Genomic DNA, 13,104 nt, shown 5'->3' with positions numbered 1-13,104 from the left:
AAGTATAGTACTAGTTCTTATAGCTTCTTTAGAATAGATAAGAGTCTACTTTCGTTATTATATTACCGGATTAGAGAATCTTCTTCTCGAGTTAGTTCGGTTAGAAAGAAGTTATTCTCTCTCTTAGAAGAGATATATATTTAGTATATATTATTATAATAGAATCGCTAATAAAGGCTTCTATATCTATAACGTTCTTCCTAGTAGATCTATATCGGGATACTTTGTCGCTATATCGTTCCGAACTTCTACTTTTCTTCTCGTATTTTATCTTCTAGAATCTAGAGTTTGTTTTAGATAGTATTATATCTTCTATCTAAGGTTTCCTATTATTATTTAAGTTTCTAGGACTATAGTTAAAAGTAAATCTCTTTCTTTTCTTATAAGATTTCGTCTAGGAGGATTCGTAGTCTAGTAAGCTTAACGAGTTAGTCGGTTACCTTTATAGTTTCCTCGTTTTTATATTTCTAGGTTATTATATCTAGGAGTCGGATCTCCTTAGAAGACTAATTATCGTTATAGCTTCCTCGTTCTTCTTCTTTTCGTTATATTATATTAATAGATTATCGCTATACTATATTCTTAGAACGATAATCTCTCGCGAAGTAGGCTAGTTTACTATAATTATAATAAGTCTTATCGCTATCTTATTTCTTACTTAGCCTACTCTTTAGCTTACCTTTTCTTTTAATTCTACGACTTTTCTAGGTTACGTTAAGTTCTATTAGTTAGAGTCTATAGTATAGTTTATTAGACTAGTTATTTAGCTTCGAATAGTATCCGTAGTTCCTTCTATAGTCTAGAGTAAACCCGGCCGTTCCTCTAATCTTAGAGTCGTACTTATATTCTAGGGCTCTCTTATAGAGCTAGTTATCGATCTTAATAGCTACTTCGGTTAAATCCTTTAGAGTATCGAGTATTCCTCTATAGTTTATTAACTAGTCCTTAACCGAGTCTTTAAGACTACGTCTAAATATCGTTATTTAACGCCTATTAGTCCTATCTAGTTACCTATAAGTATTCCTCGAACTTAGCTATATACTTAGATACTAAGATTCGCTATCGGAGGTACTAGATAACTCTAATCGCTTAGGTTACCTCGTTAGAAGATCCGAAGATCTCTTTAAGCTTAGCTTTAAAGGTCGTATAGTCTCTAAATATACTAGTAGGATCCTAAGTTCTCTAGCTATCTAAGTAGACCTTAAGGTAGAGTTTAATCTAATTCTAAGTACTACCTCTAAAGTACGTACTTATAAAGATAGTCTTAAGTATTACTTAGACTAGGTTAAATATAAGATATATATCTATCTAGTTAACCTAATCGTCGAACTTACTTCGATCTCTATAGTAGTAGTTAGGCTTTGCTAGTTTAAAGCTTCTTAGTCTTAGGCTACTATCTTTATTATTAGAGTCGTCTAGTAGAGTCGGTCTTAGAGCTTAAACTAGCTTACTATAGCTAGATCCTACTTCGCTAGAAGTAGAATTCTCTCTAGAGCTTTCTATAGTAGATATTCTTAAGGGTATATAAAGCTATTAGGTTTATCGGCGCTAGGCTAATAACCTAAGATCTTACTAAGTAGAAGCTTAAGCTCGATCGGAGTTTAAGCTTATCGAGTAGTCTAGAGGAAAGTAACGAAGTAGAAAGAGTTACTTAATTCTAATTAGTAAAATAGAATAGTAAGTTATACGCAATAACTATCTAGAGAGGCGATACTTATCGCTATTAAATATAAATAAGACTTGCTAGTTCTTAGCTATCTGCTCTATAGTACTCTCGCGCTCTCTATTATAGAGCGCGATAGAGTATAGAGCGAGTAGTAGTAGAGCGCCTAGCGTCTGCCTAATAGGTACTCTATTTAGCTACTATACCTACTCGACTTCGATTAGTCGGTCGACTCTTCGGTAGATAGAACTATAATAGACTCTTTCTAATAGCCTAACTACTCTTCTAACTTTATTCTTTTCTACTTTCTAGTAGTAGAGAAATACTAGACTAACTTCTAGTATTATTAGACTATAACTTTTTTTTACTAAGTATCTAGCTTAGATACTTTATAGAGTTTATTCTCGATTTTTATATAGCTATATAGTATATTCTTCTACTTAGGACTAATATATATTAGATATCCTATCTACCTATATATACTATTTTTTCTACTATCTAGTTTATACTTATAAGACTACTCCTTTTACTTCTAACTCTTTTATAGCTTTAGATTCTACTATTACTTTTAAGTCTCTTACTAGAATACTTTAACTCCTATTAAGAGTACTTACTATTATATCCTCTAGCTTCTAGCTTTTCGGCTATAATATAAACTCGAGCTTATAACCTATTAAATTTAGAAGTCTAACTTATCTAAATATAGTAGAATAAAGTAAAATAAAACTTTCTATAATAAGTAGTTAGAAAGACTTAGATTTCTATCTACTATAAGCCTATAAAGAAATACTTTCTACTAAGAATTCCTAAAGTCTAAGGTACTACTTACTTAAAGTCTAACTATTAGATAGAAAGATATAGTATCTATAGAATCTTAAATCGTAATACTACTTAGAATTAGCTTTAAAGTATAAATACTCGATTAGTATAAGATACTTAGAAGTAATCTAATTAGGCTACCTCTTTACGAATCTTAGTACCTAGTTATTTCTAGGCCTATAACTACTAATCTCGTATATAAAATTAAGAACTATTAATAGAGTTAAAAGTATTCTATAGTAGATATATCTATTAATATATACGATAAGAGATACCTCTTAAGAGTAGTTAAGAATACGTTACGATTTAGCCTTATTTACTCTACTACTAGTCTTACTATTCTAGTAGTTACTAAGAGTACTACGGTCTACTTTAAACTTCCTTAAAGCTATAGAAATATTCGGCTTATCTTATTTACTAAGCTAGTCTAGTGCCTATAGTATAGTATCTATAATAGTAGTGTAATTAATAATTGAATGTGTTGAGAAACGCTGAAACTATAGGTTTACGCGGGGTTGTGGGTCACGTGGGGCACACTTCTAAGCGGCCGGATCGCATACCACTCAGGCGGTATTCGCCCAGCCATGCCACCATCTCTGCCTGGCTAAGCTTTCTTGTTCACTCATCAACCTCACGCCAGAAATGAAGTCAATAATCACAGGCATAGCACGCCTATTCCTGCTTACAACCATCACCGCTGCAACCACTTCTGTGCAGCATAACTACGACCTGGTCGACCCACTCATAGGCTCATACAATGGCGGCAACGTCTTCGCCGGAGCCACTCTGCCCTTCGGCATGGCCAAGTCCGTCGCAGATGTTTCTGGCCAAAATACTGCAGGCTTTAGCTACGACGGGTCCAACGTGACGGGTTTCTCAGCTCTGCATGATTCTGGCACTGGCGGACAACCTAGCATGGGCAACTTTCCATTGTCGGTGCAGTACTGCGACGATGACCAAATTGCCTGCAAATATGGAGCCAAGATCGATCGAGCAGTAGATGTGGTCAATGGAAGTGTTCGAGCGCAGCCTGGATACTTTACGCTGAAGCTTGCCAACGGCATGGTCATGGAAACGACGACGACTGAACATACTGCCCTTTACCGTTTTTCTGCTGCGAGCGACCAGCCTGGTCCTCTGGTTTTGTTAGATCTGACAGATCTGCAAGACAGCAGACAGAATGCTTCTGTCAGCGTTGATCCAGATACTGGCCGTATAACGGGAAATGGAACTTTCCTCCCTAGCTTTGGCGTTGGTTCTTACCAGGCTTATTTCTGCGTCGACTTCCAAGTTGCTGATATCCAGGACACGGGCATTTGGGTCAACGATCGCGCAGGCAGTGAGCAGAAAGAGCTGTTTGTAAATCGTGGGTACAGTTTGTTTTACATCCAGGCTGGTGCTTTCGTTCGCTTCAATGCTCCGCAGAGTGGCAATCTCACAGCTCGAATGGGCTTAAGCTTCATGAGCACAAGGCAGGCATGTGATAATGCAGAAAACGAAGTTCCAGATTTCGATTTCAATCGAGTACGGGAAGCTGCTACAGATGCTTGGAAGTCCAAATTTACTGGCGTTACCATTGAACCTGGAGGTGCGTCTGCGTCGCTTCAGAAGACCTTCTTCACTGGGATTTATCGCACAATGATCTCCCCTCAGAACTATACAGGAGAGAATCCGCTATGGCAGAGTAGTGAACCATACTTCGACAGCTTTTACTGGTACGCATCCTCTTGCCTCGCATTCCTTCTGTTCTGCTGACGCTTTCTAGCATATGGGATTCGTTTCGAACTGCATTCCCTTTCCTCGCTATCTATCAACCAGATGTATTATCACAGCTCACCCGAAGCCTGCTAGACACTTACGTTCATCTTGGCTGGCTTCCAGACTGCCGCATGCAGCTCTGCAAAGGCTACTCCCAAGGTGGGAGCAACGCGGACGTAGTAATTGGAGACGCCTATATCAAGAACATCAGCGGTATCGACTGGAATTTGGCCTACAAAGCAATCGTCAACGATGCTGAGAACGAACCATTTGACTGGGGCGTGAACGGTCGCGGTGGACTCGTCAGCTGGAAACAGTACGGTTACATTCCCTTCCAAGACTACGACTACCTTGGCTTCGGTCCATCTTTTCACAGCGTCAGCCGTACACTAGAATACGCTTACGACGATTTTGCGATTGCCCAAGTCGCTGGTGGTCTTGGTCACGACACTGATTACGAGAAATACTTGCAGCGCAGCGCGAACTGGCAGAATCTTTTCAAAGCAGATCAAGCTTCTTTCTGGCCCAACGGGACAGATACTGGCTTTGTTGGATTCCTCCAACCACGTTTCGCAAACGGGACCTGGCGCTTCCAGGATCCTATGGAGTGCTCTCCTCTCGATTCGAAATTCTGCAGCTATTCCAGTAATCCTCGCGAAACGTTCGAATCTGCTATCTGGGAATATGTGTTCTACGTCCCACAAGATCAAGCGGGACTGATTCGTGCTGTCGGAGGCAAAGACGATTTCGTTCGCAGGCTGGATTACCTCCACGAAACCGGCCTCCTCGACATCGGCAACGAGCCAAGCGAGCTCACTTGCTTCCAGTACCACTATGCTGGCAGACCAGGACTTTCTGCGAAGAGATTACACACCTACATCCCGAGCTCGTTCAATTCTTCCATCAACGGACTGCCTGGAAACGATGACAGTGGGGCGCAAGGTTCTTTTCTCGCGTTCGCGATGTCTGGATTGTTTCCCGTTGCGGGTCAGAACGTCTATTTGATCACCCCGCCGTTTTTTGAAAGTGTTAGTTGGACTTCACCTGTGACGGGGAAGATTGCGACGATTAGGAATGTTAATTTTGACGTGGAGTACGAGAATATTTATATTCAGAGTGCGAAACTTGATGGGGAGGAGTATACAAGAAGTTGGATCGGGCACGAGTTCTTCTTGGAAGGTGGTGTGCTGGAGTTGACGCTGGGTAGTGAGGAAAGTGATTGGGGAACAAGAGAGGAGGATTTACCGCCAAGTGCTTCGAGTGGTGGGCGATGAAGAATGGCCAAAGGCAGGACGTGTCATTCAGCGTTCTATCGAAACCAATAGTCTATTGACTCTCGTTTGCAAAATCGTGCTTTTACTCAAGCGAGGCAGGTAACGCAAATTATCCCACCCAGCGTCTGGCACTCTTGAACATTCTCGTCCAAGGACCAAAATCTCCCCATTCCTTCTTCTCCTCTCGTGGCAAGTAGCTCGCCACTTCCTTCAGAATCGTTCTCTCTGGATGCGGCATCAAAGCCAAGACCCTACCGTCCGGTGTTCTGACGCCTGTGATTCCCAATGGAGATCCGTTCGGGTTGTATGGGTAAGCCTCCGTTGGTCGCAGATAGTTGTCCACATACCGCATCGAAACGAGTCCCTGATCAATCAAATTCTGCGCAGAAGACTCTCCCGATTGCGGGAACGAAGCGCGACCTTCACCATGTGCAGTCACAATAGGCAAGTACGAACCATCCATGCCGTGAAGGAAAACAGAAGGATCCTTGTAATTGTCCGCTTTCTCCGTGACTTGCACCATACAAACACGAGCTTCATACTGTTCGCTCACATTCCGTTCGAACGTTGGCCAATTCTCCGCGCCGGGGATAAGTTCTGTCAAGCGAGAGAGGAATTGACAGCCATTGCAGACTCCCAAGGCGAAAGTATCTTTGCGCTCGAAGAAGTTCTTGAATTCGGCGCGTGTACCTTCGTGGAGGAGAACGGATTTCGCCCAGCCTTGGCCGGCACCGAGGACGTCGCCGTAGCTGAAACCACCGCAGGCAGCGAGGCCGACGCATGAGGCGAGGGAGAAGCGACCGGTGAGGATGTCGGTCATGTGTACGTCGATGGGGCTGAAACCTGCGACGGAGAAGGCGAAGGCCATTTCTGCTTGGCCGTTGACGCCTTGCTCACGGAGAATGGCGACGCGGGGTTTCTGTTTGATGGTCGCTGCGATGGATGTGGACCAAGGCAGGATGTTCTCTTCGGGCTTGAAGGTGAGCTTGTACTTCAGGCCGGGATTCTTGTTGTCGTCAATGTTGGTCTTTTCGGCGTCGGCACAGTCTGGGTTGTCACGCAGGCGCTGCATCGCCCAAGAAGTGTGGTGCCACTTCTGTTGTAGCTCTGATCTTGAAGCTCGATAAATGCAATCTGCTCCGTAGTGGATGGCGAGCTCTTGTCGGGAAGACTTGGGGACAGAGGCAATGGTGATGGGTGTCATGGGCGCGAACACGCCACGGAACTGACTCTCATCCTTCTTGCGGATCTGGAATACCGCGCCCAATTCCTCGTTGAAGAGTGTCTCGATTACATCTTGCGGCCTTCCCGATTTGACGATGCGGTCGAGCATGAGATCCAAACCGCAGCGGCCCGCGAACATCATTTCCGCAAGCGTTGTGAACAGACCACCATCTGAGCGATCGTGGTAGGCAAGCACGATGTCGGTCTCGTGCAGTTGCTCGACGGCATGGTAGAAGTCCTTGATATAGTCCACATCGTGAACATCTGGAGCAGTGTTGCCAATTTGACCAAAGACCTGTGCAAGAGCGGAGCCACCAAGTGCCTTCTTGCCCCCAGCCAGGTCGACAAACATCAGAAGAGTCTCGCCAACGTCTTCGTAGCGTGCCAGTGTTGGGGTCCATGTGCTGCTCAGGTCGTTCACTGGCGCAAAGGCCGTGACCACCAGCGAAAGTGGTGCAGTAACTTCTTTGTCCTCCCACTTCGTCTTCATCGACATGGAGTCCTTGCCGACAGGGATGCTGATACCGAGCTCAGGGCACAGCTCCATACCAATAGCCTCAACAGCCTCGTACAAGGCAGCGCCTTCACCTGGATGACTACTAGCTGCCATCCAGTTGGCTGAAAGGCGAATGCGCTTCAGTCTGTTGGGGATGCTTGCAGCTGCGATGTTGAGCAGAGACTCTGCCACTGCCATGCGTGCAGATGCGGCCGCCGAGATCAATGCAAGAGTAGGCTTCTCGCCCATGGCCATGGCCTCACCAGTGGTGATGCCTGGGGTGAGAGATGTTGCTGTGACAGACACATCAGCAACTGGTGTTTGCCACGGCCCAACCATCTGGTCCCGAACAGTCAATCCACCAACTGTTCGATCTCCAATCGTGATGAGGAAGGATTTTGACCCAACAGATGGTAGTGCCAAGACGCGGTCGACAGCATATGGCAGGACATCTTGCGCCTTTGTTGGCGATGTAGGAATATACGATGAGAGACTGCTGTCGAACGCAGGGAGTTTGAGCTTGCGTGAGTCGACAACCCTCGACATCTTGGGCGGCTTTCCGAACAGTGTCGACATTGGCAGATCGATAGGTAGAGGCTCCTCTTTGGAGTCTCGATCCATCAAGATCAGTCGTTGCTCTTTGGTAGCTTGTCCGACCACAGAGTATCCGCATCGTTCGCGCTTGCAGATCTTTCTGAATGCCTCAAGTTTGTTAGGTGCGATGGCCATGACATATCGTTCTTGGGCTTCGCAGCACCAGATCTGCAGAGGGCTCAAACTCGGGTCGGCGTTGTCAACTTCTCTCAACTCGAATTTAGCACCATAGCCGGAGTCATGGGCCAGCTCTGGCAGCGCGTTGGACAAGCCACCAGCACCGACATCGTGAATGAATTGGATTGGGCTCTCCGATCCGAGCGAGGCACATGTGTTGATGACTTCTTGAGCTCGCCTCTCCACTTCAGCATTTCCACGCTGCACACTTGCAAAATCCAGATCAACGCTGCCTTCTCCGGACTGTATGCTGGAGGCCGCACCACCACCAAGTCCGATGAGCATGGCCGGGCCACCAAGTACGACCATATGTGCACCAGGGCTGACATCTTCTTTCCTCTTGATCTCGTTTCCTGGTCGCACTGTTCCGACACCACCTGCGATCATAATAGGCTTATGATAACCGCGCACCTCGGTTGTGTTCTCGTCCACAGGCACCTTCATAGACAGAGTACGGAAGTATCCAGTCGTGCTCGGCCGGCCGAACTCATTGTTGAAAGCTGCACTTCCAATGGGAGCCTCGAGCATAATATCGAGACTGCTTGCTAAATGTCCTGGCTTGCCGATGTCAAGCTCCCATGGCTGCCCATGACCAGGAATGTGCAAATCTGAAACGCTGAAGCCGGTCAGACCAGTCTTTGGCTTCGAGCCTCTACCGACTGCGCCCTCGTCTCTGATTTCGCCTCCAGAGCCAGTAGCAGCTCCCGGGTAGGGAGACACAGCTGTCGGATGGTTGTGAGTCTCCACTTTGCCCAGGTAATGGACATCTTCTTTGGTCTGCTTCCACTCTCCGGTCAGCTGATCCGGGGCCCATTGACTGCCCGGATATCCTTGCATGACAGCAGCGTTGTCGCTATATGCCGACAGGACGAAATCTGGGTTGACTCTGTGGGTGTTGCGGATCATCTGGAACAGACTGTGGTCCATGACCTTGCCATCGATAGTCCATTGAGCATTGAATTGCTTATGCCGACAATGCTCGGAGTTCACCTGAGCAAACATGAACAACTCGACGTCTGTTGGATTTCGCTGCAAGTCCTTGGTGTAGGCATCGATCAGATAGTTGATCTCAGACTCATCTAGAGCAAGGCCGAGCGTCTTGTTGGCCTCGCGGAGTGCAGCCTCGGGCCCTGCGGAATTGTGCAACAAGTCGACCCTTGTCAGCGGAGCAGGAGCAGCTTGAGCAAACATCGCGTCGAGGTCGGGTGGATGCGTTGCGAGGTTGTCAGTCATGCGATCGTGCAATGAGTCTGGGCTGGGAATAGAGCCATCCTCCGGAGCCTGCTCGAATTTGGCAGCATAGAGAATGCCACGTTCCACTCTCTTGACAGCGGTTTCAATACCGCAGACGTGAGCGATGTTTGTTGCTTTCGAGCTCCATGGCGAGATAGTGCCTGCTCTTGGACTCACGTAAAAGAGCTTGATGTTGGCATCGGCGGGTGACTTGCCGTGATTGACCGCTCCTTGAAGTGCATCATACAGCTCTCCTTGCTCTGGATAGCTGTCGTACTCGAGCAACTGCTGCAAAACTTGGTGCTCTTCATTTGTCAGAGTCCTGTGAGAGGAGATATAGTGCACCCATATCGCCTGCAGATCCTTGGCACCGATTTGTGAAATGAGCCTGTCGCGGCGAAATTTTGACAGCGCGGACGCACCAGGCAGGGCGAGATATGCGCCGTCGGATTGTGTTGTAGTCATGGTGGATGGGCACAACTGCCAGCGGCAGTTTCTGAGAGTTGGTCTACATTGTCATCATTTCGAACGAGCGAGCCAGAGCGAGTCAACTTTTTTGAAGCGCTCGGAGCGCGGCACGATCCGCGAAAACTCACTTATGAAACATGTGACTCTGACCTTACAAAATAAGTAAAGTAAGGAATAATCGATACATCGGCATACTGCAGTCCACGAAATCTCTGTTCGTCTAGGGTGTTCAAAGACTATGCCGCGGCTTCTTTGCAAACTCGTAAACGCCGTGAAGTAAGAACGCTTCATTCCATCTCGACCCGATGAGAACTCCTGATATACCACCTCCTGGTTCTTCTTGTCCGTGTGCCCTAGTCGTCAAGTCGCCCCGCTACCCTTTGCACTATTACTTCTCGATCTGCCACTGCTTGTGGCACTGGCTTTGGAAGGTGCCGAAGAGCTCGCCGAGCGGTGAATCTTGCTGCCGTGTAAACCTCGCTTCTAAAACACATGCCGAACCCGATCAGAACAACCGTCGAGCTGCGAAGAGCGCCACAGTGGTGAAACGCCAAGCGCTATGCAAAAAGGGTGTGAAGGGAAAGGTCGCAGAATGGAAATGGAGAAAGCAACAGAACGGTGCAGTAAATATGCTAGGGATGAGGCAAAGGCGGGCACACGCTCGAGCTTCTCATCCACGTACCGAGTTGGTATGCCTCTCAGCTCTCCTGTCGTCCTGTAAGCGCAAGCGCTCCATTGAGATCGGATCTCCGTCCTCGGTGCGCGTAGAACTTTGCTGATTGCCATACGCTTGGGGAGGTCGTACCGCCGGGGCATGTCCATTCTGTTTCATGGACTCTGCAAGTTGCGTCAAACGATCCCATTTGGCCTGTCGGCTAGCCTTCACAGCCTCCGCGTTGTTCTGCTGCTCTGTGTATTCGTGCGAGCATTCATCGAAAAGCTGTGGATTGACTTCCATGAACAACTTCATTGCGTTGTATACCATGCCGTGTATTGTACTATGCGTGTCATTAGTAACGTCTCGACTTGACGATTATGACATGAACGTACCGGTTCCAGTGGCCCTTGGAATTCTCGTACAAGGGCGCGAACATAATGGGAAGGATGACATCCACATTGTCGCTGACAAGGTTGCAGAAATATTCGTTGTTCCAGAAGTAAAGAGCGCGTTCAGCGACCTGTTCCACTGTTAGACATGCGGTGCGGTGCGTAAGACGGCGACTTACCTGAAAGTGTGGGCTTGCAACGCTCTTCGCGAGCTGGTTAAAGAGGGGCTCCTGCACTTTCGCAAACTCGGCAGGGTCCATAACCTCGAAGATGTCCTCCACTTCGTTCAAGAACATGACCTCTTTCGTGCTGTTGACCTTGGGCCAGTAGCGTAGTAGACCGAGCACAACCTCTTCGGTGAGAGCGGCATCCTTCTCCAAGAATTGCACGATGCAGTAAGCAAGCTGGGGATGATACATGCTTAAGCTTTTGACTTTGTGCAGAGGGATCAAAACCCTGGTCAAGAAGAGCTTGTGCTCTTCCTTCAGTGGCAGAGCGAAGCCATTGATGATCGAGCCCAAGATCTCCAGGAGCTCGGCAATTCCATTAAATCGCTCAGTCTCGTAAATAAACTGGAAGAAGACGTTGTTGATGCTGCGTCTGATGAAGGAGCGCAAGTTGAGGAATTTGCCATATATCCTGTGCAACGTGGTCTTCAAGAAGTCGCGCTCGCGTGGATCCTCTGAATCAAAGAGCTCGAGGAGTTGCAACACAAAGCTGTGATCGATGTACTGCTTCGCATAGTTTGTGTTGAAGTCCTGGCTCTCAATGAAGCGCAAGAAGAACTCGTAGACAACCTGGATGTGTGGCCAGGCGACTTCGAGCACTGGCTCATCCTCTTCCGGGTCGAACGCTTCGCCTTGCGGGTTCATAGGCGGGGGAATTGGTCTGAACAAGTTCTTCGCAAACATTTCCACGACCCTCGGGTACATGGGCTCCGAAATGACTTGGCGATTCTGCGCGACGTAGTCCAAGAGCTCGTGTAGCGCCAGCCGCTTGATCTCTTTACTTTTCATGTCGCCCGAGGCATCATTGAAATCGAAGATGATGTTACATTGATCCAACTTTTGCATGAACAGTTCCTGTCTGCGATTTGGCGGGACCTCGTGGAAGCCAGGTAGCTTCTCAAGCTCGCGTTGCCTTTGGTCTGAGATGTCGAATCGTGAGGAATGCTGACGTTTGGGTGTCCTAATTCCCTCTGGGACTGTGTCTTTCGGCGTGGCCTGTAATCTATCGAAGAGAAGACTCTTTTGTCCAGCTTTGGGCGGGGCGAGGTCGTGCGGCATCGTTTCGGCGGCGCCTGGCGGAGGAACGTGCTACGTCTGTCAGCCTCCATCATGATATGAGAGATGATCGCACACAAAGGAACACGCACTGGAGCGCTTGGAGATATTACCACACTAGGAGCAAGCTGGCCAAGTCGTCCCGGAGTTGATGGACCGCCCTGCTGATGCGGTCCACTATTCGAGGGGTTCGCATTGGCAGTGCCGTGCTGTGAGAATTGGCCCTGGTTGGAGGCTACGTTCGATGCAGGCTGGCCTGGCATTGGCGCGCCTGGGTGTGACTGAGTGGGCGCATCGGACTGCGGCTTGTTTCGACCGTCCACCAGGTTGCTGGTCGAGGAGGTCGGCGTCGCTTGAGCTGAGCCCGCGGGCGACTGGCTATTGGAAGGGCCGCCAGCAGGGGACTGGGTGCCAGAAGTATTGTCTTTGGAGCCCTTCTTCGCGAGCTTGTTGCCCTCTCGGTCTTTCGCCCGCGAGAGCTGTTCTTGCTGTCAGATCACCACATTACTGTCTGCCTCGCACGCGCAGTGTCTCAAAACGGGTGGACTGGAGCTTACCACGCGCTGTCTGAAGCCCTTCATCATCTGTTGCGCCCAGTGGGACGACGATCACCGGCTCGCCAATGCTGCTGGAGGGAGAGAGGGAAAGGGTCCGGCCCTGCGGACGGCCTCCTGGTGCTCGTCAGGCGTCGTCGTCTGGAGGCGGCGGAGCGGAAGCGACACGTGACTCGAGGGAATGGGTGATGTCGGTGCGCGCGGGCGTTGGTCTAAGGAGCGGTGATGGTGGGCGGCGTCGTCGATGTGTACAATTGACGCGCTGATGTCGACGTGAGCTTCGGCTTGGCCAAGGAGCAAGCCAAGGACGTGCAGTGGTGTTTGGGTCGACAGGGGAGGGCGGGAGAGGGCAGTGGCAGCGGGGGAGTCGGCGACGTGCACAAGACAAGGACGGCGAGGTCGCGAGAGAGAGCGTGCAGTCGGTCGGTCAAGTGTGTCGTAGGAGGAGGCTGATCGACGACGGGGAGGGCATAATTGCGCGCTGATTCGTGCACGGCTCCAGCGCAGTAGCAGA

At 48.4% G+C, this 13,104-nt stretch overlaps 3 protein-coding genes across 3 annotated transcripts; 1 reads left to right on the top strand and 2 right to left on the bottom strand.

The window, feature by feature from the left end:
• Window positions 1–3,124: 3,124 nt before the first annotated feature.
• RHO25_010548 (uncharacterized protein) lies at window positions 3,125–5,514 on the top strand (the record flags this gene model as incomplete). The annotated part of the gene is made up of 2 exons (XM_023602546.2): window positions 3,125–4,197; window positions 4,248–5,514. 2 exons carry the CDS (start codon window positions 3,125–3,127, stop codon window positions 5,512–5,514), a joined length of 2,340 nt encoding a protein of 779 aa, XP_023451031.1.
• A 109-nt stretch (window positions 5,515–5,623) lies between these two features.
• On the bottom strand, window positions 5,624–9,703 carry RHO25_010547 (uncharacterized protein; the record flags this gene model as incomplete). The annotated part of the gene is made up of 1 exon (XM_023602547.1): window positions 5,624–9,703. One exon carries the CDS (start codon window positions 9,701–9,703, stop codon window positions 5,624–5,626), a length of 4,080 nt encoding a protein of 1,359 aa, XP_023451030.1.
• A 673-nt stretch (window positions 9,704–10,376) lies between these two features.
• Window positions 10,377–12,620, bottom strand: PPP2R5D (Serine/threonine-protein phosphatase 2A 56 kDa regulatory subunit delta isoform; the record flags this gene model as incomplete). Its single annotated transcript, XM_023602548.2, has 5 exons — window positions 10,377–10,704; window positions 10,757–10,884; window positions 10,933–12,069; window positions 12,129–12,524; window positions 12,594–12,620. 5 exons carry the CDS (start codon window positions 12,618–12,620, stop codon window positions 10,377–10,379), a joined length of 2,016 nt encoding a protein of 671 aa, XP_023451217.1.
• Between the last annotated feature and the right edge of the window lie 484 nt (window positions 12,621–13,104).

Source organism: Cercospora beticola, chromosome 7 (genome assembly GCF_033473495.1).
Source record: "Cercospora beticola chromosome 7, complete sequence".
NCBI lineage: Eukaryota > Fungi > Ascomycota > Dothideomycetes > Mycosphaerellales > Mycosphaerellaceae > Cercospora > Cercospora beticola.
This window is presented reverse-complemented; position numbering and strand designations above follow the sequence as displayed.